General features: G+C 40.1%; 1 protein-coding gene across 1 annotated transcript in view; it reads left to right on the top strand.

The window, feature by feature from the left end:
• The first annotated feature begins 131 nt into the window (after positions 1 to 131).
• DYNC1H1 (dynein, cytoplasmic 1, heavy chain 1) overlaps positions 132 to 19,019 on the top strand; it is a 43,777-nt gene continuing 24,889 nt past the window's right edge. The window contains 31 exon segments of the mRNA XM_009998026.1: positions 132 to 287; positions 2,190 to 2,275; positions 2,864 to 3,037; positions 3,261 to 3,516; positions 4,407 to 4,593; positions 4,780 to 5,051; positions 5,161 to 5,388; positions 5,891 to 6,967; positions 7,254 to 7,433; positions 7,818 to 7,967; positions 8,216 to 8,362; positions 8,513 to 8,653; positions 8,788 to 8,964; positions 9,078 to 9,188; positions 9,272 to 9,391; positions 9,590 to 9,829; positions 10,374 to 10,529; positions 10,902 to 11,015; positions 11,630 to 11,740; positions 11,821 to 12,030; positions 12,407 to 12,553; positions 12,768 to 12,934; positions 13,612 to 13,785; positions 14,525 to 14,690; positions 14,769 to 14,957; positions 15,041 to 15,235; positions 15,919 to 16,201; positions 16,456 to 16,556; positions 17,769 to 17,928; positions 18,225 to 18,468; positions 18,649 to 18,832. Of these exon segments, the coding sequence (XP_009996328.1) occupies positions 132 to 287; positions 2,190 to 2,275; positions 2,864 to 3,037; positions 3,261 to 3,516; positions 4,407 to 4,593; positions 4,780 to 5,051; positions 5,161 to 5,388; positions 5,891 to 6,967; positions 7,254 to 7,433; positions 7,818 to 7,967; positions 8,216 to 8,362; positions 8,513 to 8,653; positions 8,788 to 8,964; positions 9,078 to 9,188; positions 9,272 to 9,391; positions 9,590 to 9,829; positions 10,374 to 10,529; positions 10,902 to 11,015; positions 11,630 to 11,740; positions 11,821 to 12,030; positions 12,407 to 12,553; positions 12,768 to 12,934; positions 13,612 to 13,785; positions 14,525 to 14,690; positions 14,769 to 14,957; positions 15,041 to 15,235; positions 15,919 to 16,201; positions 16,456 to 16,556; positions 17,769 to 17,928; positions 18,225 to 18,468; positions 18,649 to 18,832 (6,303 nt within the window).

Genomic DNA, 19,019 nt, shown 5'->3' with positions numbered 1-19,019 from the left:
CGTCCTGTGCTCCCCCGTTACTCTTTGTTCTCCGGGTGCGGGGCCCGGCCCGGCGCTGCTCGGCGGGCTGTGTGCGCAGGGACCGCGGGCTGCGCTGCTGGGAATGGCAGGGAAAGTGCTTTGTCAGGGGGATGGAAGCAGCGCCCGGCGCGGCCTCTTTCTTGGCCGGGCAGATAGCGGGTCTGAAGCAGGACACACACAAAAAACCCGGAGAAAAGAAAAAAAACAAGTTGGATCAGCCTGCAAAAAGCGCTGTTCCGTGGTTAATCAGCAAGATTCTGAAGTTGGTAAATCAAGATATAGACCTTGTCTTCGTTTAGTTAGCAAAGCCTCATAAAATAGTACAGCGGACACTCTGACTTGACAAACGTCATCGTTATTTACATGCCGTTGGTGACTGCTCATTTCGAAAATGACCTTTTATTGTCTACAGATCTCTTGCTAAGTAAGCACTTACTGTCACAGAATCCAGCCTAATGAACAATAAAAAAATGTAACTAGGCTTTATTAATAACACAGACTTTTACTATTAAACAAGACCTACAGTCTGTGTATGGCTACATGCCTGCCAGTCTGAGCTTGCAAGATTTTAATATTGAAATTCTGGATCTCTACTCCTAGGATATTGTTGGTTCAGTCCCTGTAGAGGTATATCAAATCTTAGTATGGTCATACTTCATATTGCATTATTAAACTTGTTAGCAGCCATCGTGTAAGATACTGGTTATATGTCCTGCAGTTGCTGTATACTGAGGGAACCTTGAAGAAGGTTCTTCTACTTGCTGTCTATTCACTGTGAACTAAAGATGTTGCTTAAAATATCCTGCCTTGTGGCTATTTCTGTTTATTATCCTCCTCCTTCCCCTTTTGAAGTCTGCATCTTCTTTTTCAGCAGAGATAACAGTAGAATTTTCTAGAGGGGGAAAAACAGAACAACAGTCTTTATGAATTTGTGATAACAGTGTTTAACAAGATTTAACAAAAATCCATTGGATGTTCATTGGCTGTGCAGCTGATTCCTAAATTTCTCTTATGTCTGGGTCATGAGGTTGGTTATCCTCAGTTCAGGTGGGAAATAATGAAAGATAAATATTCACATAGACCTTGTTATATGTGTATAGCTAAAACCAAAACGAGACACTTATTATGTGTTTTAGAAGCTAAATACTAGCTTACTATGGGCAGAAGGCATTTCCATCAGTGTCTTCTGGTTTAATAGCAGTTACCTGGGAAGAGTGGATTTTCTGACTGACGGCTAGTCTTCAAATGTAACAGATTCAGAACCTCCAGCAGGATATGGAGATCTTGTTTTCTCTGCACTATTAAAAACAGTATTGTTAGTGAAACTTGTGCATGGACTAGATAATACGAAGTAAATTATTGATTACAAATACAGTCAAACAGAAGCCATGTTTCTGAGTATTGGAAGCTGCTGCTGTTGTGGTATTGCTAGCTGCACAGCCTGCCAGCAGCTTTCATAAGGGTTCCTGTGGTGTCTGCAGCCTTGTTCTGTGACCAGCCTTCTGGTGCTAGAGTCACAGGTGTGACACCCTGAGGCATCTATCTCCTATGAAGGGCCAAATGAAATCAGAGCAGGACGAGAGTCCACTGTAATGTGTCCAGCTAGAGTGTGTCCCCCAACAGCGAGTAACCTCCTGCACCAGAATGACTGCATTGCAGCATGACTGCCTGCATCCCCAGCAATTACATCATCTGTGATACATTGGCTGTGGTAATGCCTCATGACTTCCCATGGCTTGGTTTTTTGTTTTATCCAGAGGTCTTTGTACCGAGGCTTAATTTCTAAATCATTTTCAAAGAAAGTCCGGAAATACAAAGCAACCTATATAAGAAAGAAGCAGCTCTTCAATATTCTCACTTAAATGCAGTTATCCTAGTAACATATCTACAAATAAGTGCACATTCTGTATTTTAGAAGATTTATCTCCACAAGCAGAGTGTGGGTTATAATTTCCTTGTTGGAATATTTAAGCTTTTTTTTAACAACTTAAAATAGGTTTGTGTTAAAAAACCAATTCACTCTGAAATGGAGGGGTATTGCAAAGCTGAGTTTATTTTAAGCTATTTTGCATGATAAGTTGGTGTAGAAATGAAGTTTGTTATAACAAAAGATAGTTAAGAGTTGCATATGCCTTAGAAATAAAATTTTTCTTACATTTTGTGCAGAGGATGTGGGAGATGAAGGAGAAGAGGAAAAAGAGTTTATTTCCTACAGTATCAGCACTGACATTCATTATGGAATAAAATCAAACAGGTGAGTTAGTAAAAGAGATCTGACATTTCTATCCTGTGAATGGAAAACTTACACAAGCATATTTACCTAGTTAACCTACAAATTTACCTTGTGCTTCATGCATTGTTTTTACTCATGTGGGGCAATAGCTTTCCTAGGTGGAGGCTCTGATAAAACAAGGGTGTGTCATGAGACTGAAAGAAATGAACCTAGGACTTCCAGTTCTGAGTTTAAAGAAACAAAGTCTTATTAACTTGGCATACATGCAAATGTAACATATGCAACAATAATCTTCGGTTATGTCTGACTCTTAGATATTTGTCACTTACCTTAATCCATACTTGACTGTGAAGCTTAGTAAGATGTATGCTTCCTTAGTGTGCCCGTACTGCAGAGTTCTAATCAATAGCTAACTTTGGCTGATTGCTGAAGCGTAAAGATGTATTTATTGGGAGACTTTGTTCAGGTCTCCTAGAGGGAAGATTATGAAGTATGGTGATGCAGGTTAGCATTTGCCTCCAGTGACTTAAGCTTGCAGTCAGATTAAAGCAGTTCTAACTGTAACTTAAGCTTCATATGTTTAGTTGGTAACTCTTCTGTCTTCTGCAGCCTGGCGTTCATTAAGCGTACACCAGTGATTGATGCCGACAAACCAGTGTCCTCCCAGCTGAGAGTGCTCACTCTCAGTGAAGATTCTCCATATGAAACATTACACTCTTTCATTAGCATTGCTGTTGCTCCCTTTTTCAAGTCCTACATCAGAGACTCTGGCAAAGCAGACAGGTAATTCAGTATAAGTGCTGCACTTTTTTGCTAATTAATTGAAGTAGGTGTTTAATGAAAAAAAATAGGAGTGAATATTCAGGGCAAGTCACCTGAAATTGTTTAAGCACAGGGTTGCAGAGGATGCTGTTGCTGACTCTGGGGAGGTAGTTCAGATGGCTTAAATATGTTGTGTATGTTTTTTGGTTTGGCTTCTTATATGGAAATATCTTTGCTTTTTCAGGGATGGAGATAAGATGGCTCCTTCAGTTGAGAAAAAGATTGCGGAACTTGAAATGGGCCTCTTGCATCTGCAGCAGAATATTGAAATTCCAGAGATTAGTCTGCCAATTCATGCAACTATTACTAATGTTGCCAAGCAGTGTTATGAACGAGGAGAGAAACCAAAGGTTACAGATTTTGGTGAGAAGGCTGAGGATCCATTATTCCTCAATCAGCTACAGTCTGGAGTCAACCGCTGGATTAGAGAGATACAAAAGGTAGAAAAAACCCCGAAGTACTAGACAATGTGATGAGAACTTCTGTATAGCACTGTTTATCTTCTCAGTTTAAATGGTAAAATATTGCTCCATGAACAATACTCTGAAGATCTGAGACCAGTTTTCTGCGTCACCAGAGATGCTAGTGTAAATTAGACTGAGTATTTTTAAACTAGACTAAGCCTTGTCTAAATTCAGAATCTATTCTTGATTGTTCTGCAAGTAACTGAGATCATAACTCTTTTATCTCTGTTGTTATAGGCTCAAGTAACTGGCAGTAACCTTGTGAATTTTGTAGCTATTCTTCAAATCTTTGCAGCAGATTGAGAGAAACAGGTCTTGTTGGTTTGGTTATTTCCCCAGGTGCATCTACAACTACTTCAGTTGCTTCAGTCCTATCCTGCAATCTGTTGTACTCCTGACTGTTGCTTTTCAAAATCACTCTGCTGTTCTTCTGCTGCCAGTCAGAAATAACATCTCAGATACTACCCTGTTTTTTCTTCTTCAGTAAACACCAGTTGCTTATGGGAGAGCAGTGCCTTTTATTACTCCAGAGCAAAAAACAGTTGTTTTTTTTTGCCTGGCTCATGTGTCATTAACCAGAATACAGACACTGATCAGGAAAGTGGAGAGGTGACGTTTTTAGGCTATACTGAAGATAAAACACAAAGGTCCTAAATCCAACTTTTAAGGCCACTGGAATTAAACCTCAGCTCCTGTTGTGATGGAGTTCCTTCACTTCTCACAGAATAAGTGCCAAAGCTGTCAGATACTGGAATATTAAAACCTAGTAGATATTATATATTTCAATTATATTTAGTAATAGAGCAAGTTTTTGCAGTTGAAACCTGTAAATTAATGCTCTCTCCCTTTTTTTTATTACTTTCAAGGTGACCAAACTAGATCGAGATCCTGCATCAGGCACTGCATTACAGGAGATAAGCTTCTGGTTAAATTTGGAACGGGCTCTGTATCGCATTCAGGAAAAACGTGAAAGTCCAGAAGTTCTTCTGACCCTGGATATTTTAAAACATGGCAAACGTTTTCATGCAACTGTCAGCTTTGATACAGACACAGGTAAAATGTCTGTTCAATCAAATTTGTCACAAATGTCCTACAGAATTTAACCTGTTAGGAAACACGAACCTTGTGGTGCAGAGAACAACGCTGTTCAGCGAGTCACCCTGGTCTAGTTAAAACTACTGTCTTATACTGATTTGCTTAATGAAAAGTGACATTTAAAATCTCTTCTATTGTATTTAGGTCTAAAACAGGCTCTGGAAACTGTGAATGACTATAATCCACTGATGAAAGACTTTCCACTGAATGACTTGCTGTCTGCTACTGAGCTGGACAAAATAAGGCAGGCCCTTGTTGCCATATTTACCCATTTGAGAAAAATCAGAAACACGAAATACCCGATTCAAAGGGCGTTGCGTTTAGTGGAGGCTATTTCAAGAGATCTGAGCTCTCAGCTGCTTAAAGTGCTGGGAACCAGAAAACTAATGCATGTTGCCTATGAAGAATTTGAAAAGGTATGTTCGTGGTTTTGTAGTGCTGGCAGTTGTATTTTTGCATTGAATAGTGATTTCATGGAAGGATTTCATTTGGGAGCTCAAATTCCTGTTCTGATGCTATCTTCAGGTAATGGTTGCGTGCTTTGAAGTTTTCCAAACCTGGGATGATGAGTATGAGAAACTACAAGTTCTGCTGAGAGATATTGTGAAAAGAAAAAGGGAAGAGAACCTGAAGATGGTGTGGCGTATCAATCCTGCTCACAGGAAGCTCCAAGGCCGTCTTGATCAAATGAGGAAATTCAGGCGTCAGCATGAGCAGCTGAGGGCAGTCATTGTCAGAGTCTTGCGACCTCAGGTAATACTGTTGGTAGTTATCAGTCAGAAAACCTGTGTGGCTTCTTCAGGAGTGTTCACTTTTGCTTTAAAAAGTTAGTAACACAAAACTGATGTAAGATTGTTTTGCTGTCTGCCTCCAGAAACAGCCTGGTTTTGAACCCTTGCTAATAGGCTTAGCTGTAATTCTGACTTAATTCATGTAATAAATGACTGTGCTCATGTTAACAGACACAACAAGTCCAGACTTAACGTAGAGGAGATTAATAAGTGTGTAAATACTTGAGCTTGGCTTAACCACAGTGGGAAATGAGATTATGCTGCACAATAATGGCAGTTCGTAAAGTAACTGTGTTTCCCCATTCCTTAACAGTAATTCGGTCATGTTTCAGATTTGAGTTGTGTTGTTAAGGATTTGGTACTAATTTGTAGGGGTTTTACAGTGCTTGTTGGAACAGATTGTGCTTTGCTATTATAGGTAAATTTTGAAGTATCTAACTCACCAAGCTGTGATTTTAATGCAGGTAACTGCTGTTGCCCAGCAAAATCAAGGAGAGGTACCTGAACCACAGGATATGAAGGTAGCAGAAGTCCTTTTTGATGCTGCAGATGCTAATGCGATTGAAGAAGTCAATCTTGCCTATGAGAATGTTAAGGAAGTAGATGGGTTAGATGTTTCCAAAGAAGGTACAGAAGCCTGGGAGGCAGCAATGAAACGATATGATGAAAGAATTGATAGAGTTGAAACAAGAATAACTGCCCGTTTGAGAGACCAGCTTGGTACAGCAAAGAATGCTAATGAAATGTTCAGAATCTTCTCCCGGTTTAATGCCTTGTTTGTCAGACCCCACATTCGTGGTGCCATTCGTGAATACCAAACACAACTGATCCAGCGTGTAAAAGATGACATTGAGTCTCTTCATGACAAATTTAAAGTACAATATCCACAGAGTCAGGCTTGTAAAATGAGTCATGTTCGTGACTTGCCTCCCGTGTCTGGGTCTATAATTTGGGCAAAACAGATTGACAGACAACTCACCGCTTACATGAAGCGTGTGGAAGATGTCCTTGGCAAAGGCTGGGAAAACCACGTAGAAGGTCAGAAGCTAAAGCAGGATGGAGATAGCTTTCGCATGAAGCTCAACACTCAGGAGATCTTTGATGACTGGGCAAGAAAAGCTCAGCAGCGCAATCTTGGTGTGTCTGGTCGCATTTTCACCATTGAAAGCACTCGTGTTAGAGGTCGAACTGGAAATGTCCTGAAACTGAAAGTCAACTTCCTCCCAGAAATAATTACACTTTCGAAAGAGGTCCGAAACCTGAAGTGGCTTGGTTTCCGTGTTCCACTAGCCATTGTCAACAAAGCTCACCAAGCAAACCAGCTCTACCCATTTGCTATTTCTCTGATTGAAAGTGTGCGTACATATGAACGGACATGTGAGAAAGTTGAAGAGCGTAACACGATCTCACTTCTGGTTGCTGGCTTGAAGAAAGAGGTGCAGGCTCTGATTGCAGAAGGAATTGCTCTCATCTGGGAATCATACAAACTTGACCCATATGTACAGCGCTTAGCCGAGACTGTCTTCAGCTTCCAGGAAAAGGTTTGTTTTATGTTTCAAATTCTGCAGATTTTTTACATTTATACTTTATTAATGTATAGTTAACCAAAAGTGGAATTGGATACTGCAGGACCTGTTCTGTAGGTCTTTGGTTAAGTAGCTAATTGAGTAGGCACAACTTGACCAGCTGAATGGATATTTTAGTGCTACTAAAATCATTAGACTTACTGGATCCAGGTAGAGAAGTGACTACTCATTGCTGCATAGCTTTTGTTACCTCTATCTAACCTGTCAAGCTAAACAGCCCATTTCTTCTGAACCATTTTAGGTGGATGATCTGCTGATTATTGAAGAGAAGATAGACCTAGAAGTGAGATCGTTGGAAACATGCATGTATGATCACAAGACTTTCTCCGAAATCTTGAACAGGGTTCAGAAAGCTGTGGATGACTTAAATCTTCACTCATATTCAAATTTGCCTATCTGGGTCAATAAGTTGGACATGGAGGTAGGTTTGAGATGAACAAGCAGTATACATCTCGGGGAAACATTTTAACCAGGTGCAGATTTTTGCTACTGTGCCAGTAGAAAAGACTCATTGCCTTTGTATTGTTTGGTTCTGCGTGTTAGTTTTCAGGTTATTGGACACTAGGCCAACCTCAGAGCAGTTAGAATTGTTTAATTCCATTGAAGTCCATGAGGATAGGAGAAGCTTTGATTTGATATCCAGTCAAAATCTACCAAAACCCTTAAACCCCCTCAATGACTTGGTAAAGGCGCATGTGGTTCTTTCAGGCACCGTAGCATGCCTGGTGTCAGAATATATTGAGTGGGGATCTTTATGCAGTGAATATGCAGCTTTTTCCTCCAATGTGTCTTTGTCTTTCTTCAGATTGAAAGAATCCTAGGTGTTCGTTTGCAAGCTGGATTGAGGGCCTGGACCCAAGTTCTTCTTGGACAAGCAGATGACAAAGCAGAAGTTGACATGGATACAGATGCTCCTCAAGTGAGCCATAAGCCTGGTGGAGAACCCAAGATCAAAGTAAGTTTTGTTGTGGGTCTTCTGTTTGTTTTTCCTCATTGTCAATTCTTTATGGAAGAATTTTACCTGAGGTTTATATGGGATTTAAGTATTTCTCCTGCATCTGGTTTTGGAGGAATACTTGCCTCCTCCCATTTAATTGCAAGTTGATGTTTCAAAAGTGTGTGCTGCCTTTTGTAGACAAGAATTTTTTATTTCACGTAGTAGTATCTGCCAGTAAAACTTGAGTGTGTTTACTGTTTCTGCAGAACATTGTACATGAACTAAGAATAACCAACCAGGTGATATACTTGAATCCACCAATTGAAGAGTGTAGATACAAACTTTATCAAGAAATGTTTTCTTGGAAGATGGTAATCCTGTCGCTACCAAGAATTCAAAGTCAGAGATATCAGGTAAGTGAAATGAAGTTGGATCTGAGTCTTACTGAGTATTTACTTTCACTTTGCACTTAATTGTGGACGATATCTTAATGTTATGCTCTAGGTCTGAATTTGAGTGCCTTAGAAATTTGTGTCTATCACATGTATAATTATGGCTTTTAGGTCGGCGTGCATTACGAGCTATCTGAGGAAGAGAAGTTCTATCGTAATGCATTGACAAGGATGCCTGATGGTCCTGCAGCTCTGGAGGAGTCATACTCTGCTGTTATGGGAATTGTGACTGAAGTGGAGCAGTATGTTAAGGTAGGAGGCTGATACCACATAATGCTACAGCTAAGATGAACGTGGACTCTTCTCTCAGCTTTTTGGGGGTGAGCGTGAGGAGTCTTTGGAAATATACTGGAAAAGTTCTGAACATGGTGAAATATCTCCATTAGGTTTGGCTGCAGTACCAGTGTCTGTGGGATATGCAGGCTGAAAACATATACAACCGTCTCGGAGAAGATCTGAATAAGTGGCAAGCCCTTTTAGTTCAGATAAGAAAGGCAAGAGGAACATTTGACAATGCAGAAACCAGAAAGGAATTTGGACCTGTTGTCATAGACTATGGCAAGGTAAGAAATTGTAATTACTGCTTGTTATAAAAGCATGAATTCTAGAACGGGTGGATAATAGAAAATATAGCAATGCTGAGAAGTTAGTATTATGTAACTTCATTCAATTATAGGTGCAATCAAAGGTGAACTTGAAGTATGACTCCTGGCACAAGGAAGTGCTCAGCAAATTTGGCCAAATGCTTGGGCAGAATATGACAGAGTTTCATTCACAAATTTCTAAGGTAAGACAAGTTCAAAGTTCAGTTTTTCCGCTTTCAGATCAACTGTTCTAGACTTCTAAAACACTGATTTGTGCTCCAAACAGTCTCGTCAAGAACTGGAGCAGCATTCAGTGGACACTGCCAGCACTTCAGATGCAGTGACTTTCATCACATACGTGCAGTCCCTGAAACGCAAAATCAAGCAGTTTGAAAAGCAAGTTGAGGTATGTTGTCATACTAATGATTCTTACTCCTAGAATGTTAGGCTTAACTCTTAAGATGCAGCTTCATCTTACTCAAGCTCTTTTGAAAACAGATTTGAACTTCATAACCCAAGAAATCCTGTAAACTATAATGAGCGCTTGTTTAGCCTTGCAACTTGAGCTAGTTTTGTCTTTTTACACAAATACTGTCTCTTGTAGCTTTACCGCAATGGTCAGCGCCTGCTTGAGAAACAAAGGTTCCAATTTCCATCCTCTTGGCTGTACATTGACAACATAGAAGGAGAATGGGGTGCCTTTAATGATATCATGCGTAGAAAGGATTCTGCCATTCAGCAACAAGTAGCAAATTTGCAGATGAAGATAGTTCAAGAGGATCGTGCAGTGGAGAGCCGAACAACTGACTTACTAACAGACTGGGAGAAAACAAAGCCTGTAACAGTAAGTAGTGGTGAATAATAGTTGTTCAACAAATATGGTAGATGCTCTGCATTCAACAAGAGTTCAACAAGAAGCAGACAATTTATTTTTAAGGGGTTTCAGTTTTTCAAGGGGTTTCAGTTTTTTCAAGGGGTTTCAGTTTTTCCTTTTAGATGATGGTAAAAGTCTTTTGGGGGGGGTGGCAGAACAAAGATTACCCTTAAAATGTGAGCCACTGCTAGGTGCAGAAAGCAAGATTATTTCAGTTGCTAACAAAGCTTTGGCTTAAGTGAGGGATATGTCAAGAGACGTGTGTAGGAGGATTCAGAAACAACCTGCTTTTTTGCTTGTTCCCCCTCCCAAAGTGATACTTAGTAAAAAACTAAAAACTGCACGTAAAAGTGGGATGAGACTTATTCTGTGTTATTATGTGGCCTTATTGTCAGGAAACAGGAAATAGAAAAATAATTAAACAGACCTACATTTAGTATTTAGTCCTTGCTTTTAACTTAAATTCAGCTTGATTGTAGGGTTTTTTGATTAATGTGTCCCATGCAAACTTTAGGGAAACCTGCGTCCAGAAGAGGCTCTTCAGGCTCTTACCATTTATGAAGGAAAATTTGGTAGGCTGAAGGATGATCGTGAGAAGTGTGCCAAAGCCAAGGAAGCTCTGGAGCTAACAGATACAGGACTACTCAGTGGCAGTGAAGAGCGTGTCCAGGTACAACCAGCCCACCCAACTTCTAGTCATTTTCAGATAAAAATGTTTCAGTTCTACCTTTCTGTCCCTTAAGAAAGTGACTTGTAGCCACAGTCACTTGTCCACACTTGTCAAGCCACAGTCTCCACAGTCATTCAGTGTCAGTCTGAAGAGATTGTTTGTGATCTCTTTCTTGACCACCTTATTCTTGTGAAGCTATTATGTGACCTGAGGTGCAAAGATCTCATCTGGGTCACTTGCTAATGTAGTTCTGTTGAATTTGCAAGCTATCTGAAGGTTTTTTACACTTTAGAAGTATTCTGTTTAACTTCCTCCCATTAGAGACAAGAAATTGGAAATCACTGCTGGTATTTTCTGCTTGCTTTACTGTAGGTAGCCCTTGAAGAGTTGCAAGATCTCAAAGGCGTCTGGTCTGAACTCTCTAAGGTCTGGGAGCAGATTGATCAAATGAAAGAACAGCCCTGGGTTTCAGTACAGCCTCGCAAGGTACTTCACTTCTGTATACATAAACAGTGTCATTACCACAAGTATATTCAAATTAAGAATTTGACTTCTTCAGGAAGTTGTGCTGTCTGTGTTTCAGATTGTTTTCAGTGTGTAGGTACTTTTTTCATATCCTGTGGGCATGGTTCTGCTCATGTAATACTGGAAAAAATCATGGGGTGTGTTGTAACTTAAATAATTTTTTAGGGGACATAGGCAATTCCAGTGGTTTTGAACTAGATTGTACTGACTGCATCTACAGAGAAGAAAGTGTGCTATTTTTAAATAGGCTGTTGGACCTCAGCAGGGAAACTTCATGACACGGTTGGATGAACAGCGTCAGTTTTAGTTCAGTGCACAGGAGGTAGAGAGCAATAGCCATGAACTGGCTGTGACAATACTATTTCATCAGTCTTAATCAGACAGTGAAATTACATTCCTAGCTATAGGGTAACTGCATCTTATGTAAATACACATAACACACAAAGAGCTGTACTGTAGATAACATCTCATTAGAGAGAGGTTTCTGTAAAAAGTATAGAGAAAACTGTAAAGTCATACAACTATGTGTCCAGCACTTGCAGAGAGTGATTTCACTGCTTGTATGTTACTGACAGCTTCGACAGAACTTGGATGGTCTGCTGAACCAACTGAAGAACTTCCCTGCCCGCCTGCGACAGTATGCCTCCTATGAGTATGTTCAGAGACTTCTGAAGGGCTACATGAAAGTAAGTTATACTCATTTCTAAAATGCATGTGTTTTATAGTTCAAGTTCAAGGATGTAACTTGCTTTTTTGTCTTCTGTAGATAAATATGTTAGTTATTGAACTGAAATCTGAGGCACTTAAAGATCGTCACTGGAAGCAGCTGATGAAAAGACTTCATGTTAACTGGGTTGTCTCAGAATTGACCCTGGGTCAGATCTGGGATGTGGATTTACAGAGAAATGAAGCAATCGTCAAAGATGTGCTGCTTGTGGCTCAGGGAGAGATGGCTTTGGAAGAGTTCTTGAAACAGGTTAGTATCAGCTCTTGTAGGTAAGCACATAACAGCAAATCAAAGCCTTACTGTTGGGTAGCTTATACTCGTGTAGAAAATTTGTCAGCCTAAGCTGTTGATACAAGTGCTGAGACTCCATGGGACACTGTTTTGGGAAGCAGCTTAAAGCTGTATAAGCATACCCTGATGAAACTTCTGTGTTATTTGGGAAAAGCAGTCCTTACCTAACTGCATCATATTCTCAATATTTTTAACAAAAACTTGAACATAATCTCAGAATACTCAGAATCTTTGAGTAAAACCAGTAAAATCTGATTACTCTTAATACATTTGTACTTTGTAGTTGTGTGGGAGCAGAAATTATTGATGTCGTATCTTCTTTTTTTTTCTTCAGATAAGAGAAGTGTGGAACACTTATGAACTGGACTTGGTAAATTACCAGAACAAATGTCGTTTGATTCGTGGGTGGGATGACCTTTTCAACAAAGTAAAAGAGCACATTAACAGCGTGTCTGCTATGAAACTATCACCATACTACAAGGTAAAGTGGAGAACAAAGCTAAGGACTTCTCATGCAATTCTGCCTTCCTCTCTTGTATATATAGTTGTTAGCAGAGACTATATTCACTGTTTAAGTTGACAGACAATTAATTGCATTTGCATACTTTGTAACTCAACAGTTTGCACTAATAATTATGAGCAATCAAACTCCTGATCCAATTGAAGCTAATATTAATGCAACATTTAAACTTCAGGTGTTTGAGGAAGATGCCCTTAGTTGGGAAGATAAGCTGAACCGTATCATGGCACTCTTTGATGTTTGGATAGATGTCCAGAGGCGATGGGTCTACCTGGAAGGTATCTTTACAGGTAGTGCAGACATCAAGCACTTGCTGCCTGTGGAGACCCAGCGGTTCCAGAGGTAATTTTTAAATTACTCTGTTCTTTTCTTACTTCCTTTGGAGCACCATGTGGACAGGCCTGCAGCTTCATTAATTCAGTGTAGCACTCTTTAAGTTGAAATACTAACTGTAATTTTACCTGGTCCAGCTGGATGACAGTCCTGCTGTAGACATAATTTCATCAAGCAGATGAATATGGCAAGAGGTGCAGGTAGACAGGCTGATGTACGGTTTTAAGGTGATAGGGATCTAGGTGGTTTCTCTTGCTAGCTTCAGTCAGCTACATCAAGGATTTTTCTGGCATTGTGGCTGCAAAAAGCATGTTGATTTCTTTTGCCACAGCCTTTAGTCTCAACCTACTAACTTCATTTTCTACCTGTGCTTTAAGTTGTTCTGTTCATCCTTATTCATTCCACACACTTGCAGTCAGATCAAAGAATCAGATTTATGCATCTCTTCAGGAAATGAAGTAGACTTTAGCAGCGGAATTGATAGATTGAACACGACAAGTTAGATTTTGTTGTTGTGGACTTGAGATAAGTAGATGTAGAGCTGTTTTGGGAATTTAGCCTTGCATTCCCTTTGGCAGCAGCAACAATTGAAAAGGCAGTGATCATTTAGAGACAAATAACTTTGCTGTAATGCAGGCCTTTGGTTACTGAGTTTGCACTAATATGCTATGTTATTTTACTTGCAGCATCAGCACTGAGTTTTTGGCACTCATGAAAAAAGTGTCCAAATCTCCACTTGTGATGGATGTTCTTAACATTCAAGGTGTGCAGAGGTCATTAGAGAGACTTGCAGACTTGCTCGGGAAGATACAGAAGGCGCTGGGAGAATACCTGGAAAGGGAGAGGTCTTCTTTCCCTCGGTAAGAAGTTGACTTTAGATGACAAAGTAATTTCATGCTTCTGTGCAGGATTTGGTGTACTGTTGTGTAAAGCCTTGGTCTTTTTTTTCTTTTTTAATGTATTATGTGTACAGATATATGTTACAGCCGTTAAAGTGTGTTGTTTAAATGCACAATTCAGATACAGCTACTTCTCAGGAATTGGGGCTAAAACTTCCCTTACTTGCCCATCTGTGGTGGGTTGTAGGATTCAGACATTGCTTAAGGAACCATTGCAGCTGATTTGTATAAACTTAAGGTTCTATTTTGAACTGCTTAGTTCTGGCATTCAGTTGAGAGACAGTGTCCAAACTGTCACAATCCAGTATTTAGGTCATTGGTTCTGACTGACTTGTAGTCCTCAGCCAGTTTGTCGCTTGATGTGAGTAAGGACAAGGGAGGTACTAAGTGGGCATTATCTCTGCCTAATAGACTTAATTCAATCCTAGGCTGCACTGCGGGTGTTTCAGGGATGGATAGGTAAAGAAAATGATCCACAGTACAGAGCATGTACACACTTTTCTGTGGAACAGACCACATGAACTGAGACTTTAATCTTTAATCTTAGAATTGCAGTATAACTTCTAGCAAATTTATGGTTCATGCTCTCTTGTGTTTTTGGGGAAAAGAAGAGCCATATAGTGGCCATCTATGAAGTGTAAAGAATTTAAAAATGATAGCTGGAGTTCTGATAACAGATCTGATTTTGTGTAATTATTAGGTTTTATTTTGTTGGTGATGAAGACTTGCTTGAAATAATTGGAAACAGCAAAAATGTTGCTAAGCTGCAGAAGCACTTCAAGAAGATGTTTGCTGGCGTTTCTAGCATTATTCTCAATGAAGATAATTCTGTGGTTCTTGGGATATCCTCACGTGAAGGAGAGGAGGTATGACTGCAGTGTTTCTGTTTTTTAAAAATTCTGAAAATAAGTGAACATGGATTGACTTAAACCTAATTCTTGCAGGTGCTGTTCAAAACACCTGTCTCCATCACAGAACATCCCAAGATCAATGAGTGGCTCACTCTTGTGGAGAAAGAAATGAGAGTGACCCTGGCTAAATTGCTTGCAGAATCTGTTACTGAAGTGGAAATCTTTGGAAAAGCAACTTCAATTGATCCAGCAGTCTACATCTCTTGGATTGACAAATACCAGGTATCAATATGGAACACTTAAGCATACTGTAGCCTGGTTACTTCAGTGAGGAACACTGTCTGATGAGGATTTTTGTTACATAGGCCCAGCTTGTTGTCCTGTCAGCCCAGATTGCATGGTCCGAGAATGTTGAGTCAGCCCTCAATGGTATGGGTGGAGCTGGAGACAACAGTCCTCTCCACTCTGTGCTAGCAAATGTTGAGGTCACACTCAACGTCCTGGCAGACTCTGTGCTGATGGAGCAACCACCTCTTCGCAGAAGGAAACTAGAGCACTTGGTAAGTAAAAACCTCCTTTCTTCTTCTGGGTTCCTAAATGAGGATTTAAAAAAATGTTTAAAAGGTTGATTAGTCTAAGACTTTTATTTTTCCTCTAGGAAAGGGTTTCATGCACTTTAAGCAACTGCATCAAGGCCTGATCTTGTAGGTGGTGGTAGCTTATCACTCTAGTCATCTTAATGCATGATACCATATTATAGACTAGCTGACTGAATTGATCTTCAAGTTAGTTCTTTCAGATATGGACATTACTGATTTTTCAATACAAATGTAAAATATCTCATTAAGCTGCTTATTATAATGATTACATGCTTTTGTTTATAGAGAAGGATGGGACCAGGGGGAGGGGTTAAAATCATCCCGGGTGACTTACGTTGATCTTTAGAACAAAATATCTGGTCTGATTGAAGAGTAATTGTCTTCATAGTTCTGGCAAGTGGAATATCTAGTTCAGTAGTGCTAGCTGGACTGGAGTGCTTTGCTGAATACCAGGGAAGGCCTTAACAAGAGCAGTCAACATTGTTCTGTCTTTGTAGCCACAGATTTTAAGCCAGAGAATGTTGGTAGGTCATGACTTATAAGTGATGGCAATTTACTGTGCTAATCTGAGAAGCTGTAGGATTCCTGGCTTTATTAGCAATGGCTTATATTGCTCTAGTCTAAGAAGTTACTTCCTTCTCCAGATCACTGAGTTGGTGCACCAGAGAGATGTTACAAGATCACTGATCAAAAGCAAGATCGACAACTCCAAATCCTTTGAGTGGCTCAGCCAAATGCGGTTCTACTTTGACCCAAAGCAGACAGATGTATTGCAGCAGCTCTCCATTCAGATGGCAAATGCCAAATTCAACTATGGTTTTGAGTACCTTGGTGTTCAGGATAAGTTAGTACAGACTCCTCTTACTGACCGCTGTTACCTGACAATGACACAAGCCCTGGAGGCAAGACTAGGAGGATCACCATTTGGTAAGTTTGTACTAAAGGACAGTAAAAACTCAAGTATATAAACTCTTATCCTCTCTAATATATGTCTTTTAATGTAAATGTGCAGAACATTTATAACTAAGATATTGAAGAATGAAGCAGTCTTCTAGGGGAAGTTGTAGCAGTGTTAAGTTTCACTGAACCCCCTTGTCAGGGACCATCAGTATCAGGGTGCTGGTAAATTACGTACTTCAGGTGATAAACACTAACATGTGTCTGTCCCACTTCACAAATAGGTCCTGCTGGTACTGGTAAAACAGAATCTGTTAAGGCTCTTGGACATCAGCTTGGACGCTTTGTGTTGGTTTTCAACTGCGATGAAACATTTGACTTCCAGGTAAGGTGTTTGATGAAAATAAATGTAGTCCTTCCTAACAAGCATTAGGAATCTCCTCAGAACTCTAGAAAATCCAGTAGTGTTTGCTTTCAAGATATTTATCTAAAAGTCTTAACTGAGTGGAACTGTGGATCATACAGATGATCTGTTTCAAAAAGTGCCTAAAGCAGAAGTCAAAACATTGCTGGGGCAGGTGTTCTGTTTTTTTAGAATGGGTACTTCTAAAGCTGCTGGAGTTTAAGGCTGTATTTAGGAAAATAACTTAATCTTTTTAGTTTGCACTGATAGTACTGGTTTAATGGAGAACAGATCAGAGTGTGGGACTGCTGGTGTAGTTGCATGATTACCAAATTAGCCTTTGTGACGTAACTTGAATTTGTCTTAGCCCATGAAGGATTATGCAAAATTAAGAAAATTTATCCAGGTACTTAAAAATCGGTGGTATCTTCAAACTGAGGACTAGACTATAGGTTTCTGTCAAGGGAAAATTGGCTTAATCCTGGCTCAAACCAGGACACCTAGAGAGGTGCAAGATTTTTCTTCCTTGCCCCCAGCCCCCTTCTTATCTCTGACAGTTGTGAGAATCAGGAGGTCCCAAGTTGAAGAATTACTCTCTTTATGCTGCAGTGAGTCTTTCTCCAGGTGCTCATTTCTCCCTTTGAGTTTATGTACACAGTTGCTTCTATAGCATTCTTTACCAAAGAGTTCCACTGCATTACCATACACTTAGGAAGGAGCACCTTCTTTTGTCTGTTTTAACAATTCCTTGTGCTGGAACAAGCAGTGAACAGTTGATTTCTACCTGTCCTAAATCAGTGGCTTTTGGACCTTCATTGTATTCTCTTATGTTGCCTTTTGCAGAATCTCGCCTTAAGGGTTATTCTGCAGCCTATACTCTGGCCATCCAGTTTGCTCTTGAAATGTTCTGTAATTCTAGTATCGTCCCTGTGATAAAAGACTAGAACTGCACCTGACATTAATGGAATCAGTAAGGAGAAGATGCAGTGGACTTACCTTGACTGTTTTGTGAACACACTGCAGTACAGAACCCTTTTATGGCTCTTGTAGCACTACCAAGATGGCAAGCTTCATACAAATACAGCTCCTTCCTGCATTGGGTTCATTACATCAAGAGCTGTTTTTTGCTTCTTTTGCCTGCGTGTAAGCAAGAATGGTCATGCAACTTCAGTGACTTTTCCCCTCTCCATGCAGGCAATGGGACGCATCTTTGTGGGACTTTGCCAGGTGGGCGCATGGGGCTGCTTTGATGAGTTCAACAGGCTGGAGGAGCGTATGCTCTCTGCAGTTTCACAGCAAGTTCAATGCATCCAGGAAGCCTTGCGAGAGCATTCCAACCCCAACTATGACAAGAGTATGTAACTGTTCATTCCTAATATTGCTGTACAGCATTTCTAATGTCCTTCATGCTGTTTCATTGTTCAGTTGCATTTCTGCCAAACAATCCAAGGGTGAAACCACTTCATATCAAAACTTAAAAACTTGAAGTAACTTCCAGATGAATTAAAGTTGTGTTTGAGCACTTGAGTTGCAGTACTAGAGGGCCTGCTGCCCATTACTTTAGGAAGTGAAAATTGAATAAAGTGTAACTTGTGTTCTCAAGGTGATTGATCGCTGACTCAGGTGTAATTAAATGCTCTCTCTATCCAGCTGCAACACCTATTACTTGTGAGCTGCTGAACAAACAAGTCAAAGTGAGCCCTGACATGGCTATCTTCATCACCATGAATCCTGGCTATGCAGGCAGATCAAATCTGCCTGACAATTTGAAGAAGTTGTTCCGTAGCTTGGCAATGACAAAACCAGACCGTCAGTTGATTGCCCAGGTCATGTTGTACTCCCAAGGTTTCCGTACAGCTGAAGTGCTTGCCAATAAGATAGTACCCTTCTTCAAGTAAGTAACAATTTTGGCGCTGTTCAGTAAAAATAGAGATTATTGTTCAAAGCTATAATGTTCTTTGTCACTCACTAAGCATGTTTTCAGCAATCATTTCAGGTAATCAATGACATTTACTGAGTGTTGTGTTGGTTCCTGTTGAGATTCAAAATGTACTTTGTCTGCTTTGCTTCTTAGGCTTTGTGATGAACAGCTGTCCTCCCAAAGTCACTATGATTTTGGCTTGAGAGCACTGAAGAGTGTGCTGGTTAGTGCAGGTAATGTGAAGAGGGAGAGGATTCAGAAGATAAAGCGGGAGAAAGAAGAGCGTGGTGAAGTTGTTGATGAGGGAGAAATTGCAGAGAACTTACCAGAACAAGAGGTAATGTGTGTATGAACTCTTTGCTTCTATGATAAAGTACAGCATGTACAGTAAACAAAGCAAACAGCCCTGCATTGTTTGCCATCTAGTGTTTAGCCATGCAAGCAAAGTAATGGTAGTTGCAAAACTTGGTAATTCAATAGCACCAAGTTAAATGTGACTGAGAAGTTTCTGAATCATAGGGAAA

The sequence above is a fragment of the Chaetura pelagica genome, unplaced genomic scaffold (assembly GCF_000747805.2).
Source record: "Chaetura pelagica isolate M959 unplaced genomic scaffold, ChaPel_1.0 scaffold354, whole genome shotgun sequence".
Taxonomy (NCBI): domain Eukaryota; kingdom Metazoa; phylum Chordata; class Aves; order Apodiformes; family Apodidae; genus Chaetura; species Chaetura pelagica.
The sequence above is the reverse complement of the archived record's forward strand: the minus strand, read 5'-3'. Positions and strand labels throughout refer to the sequence as shown.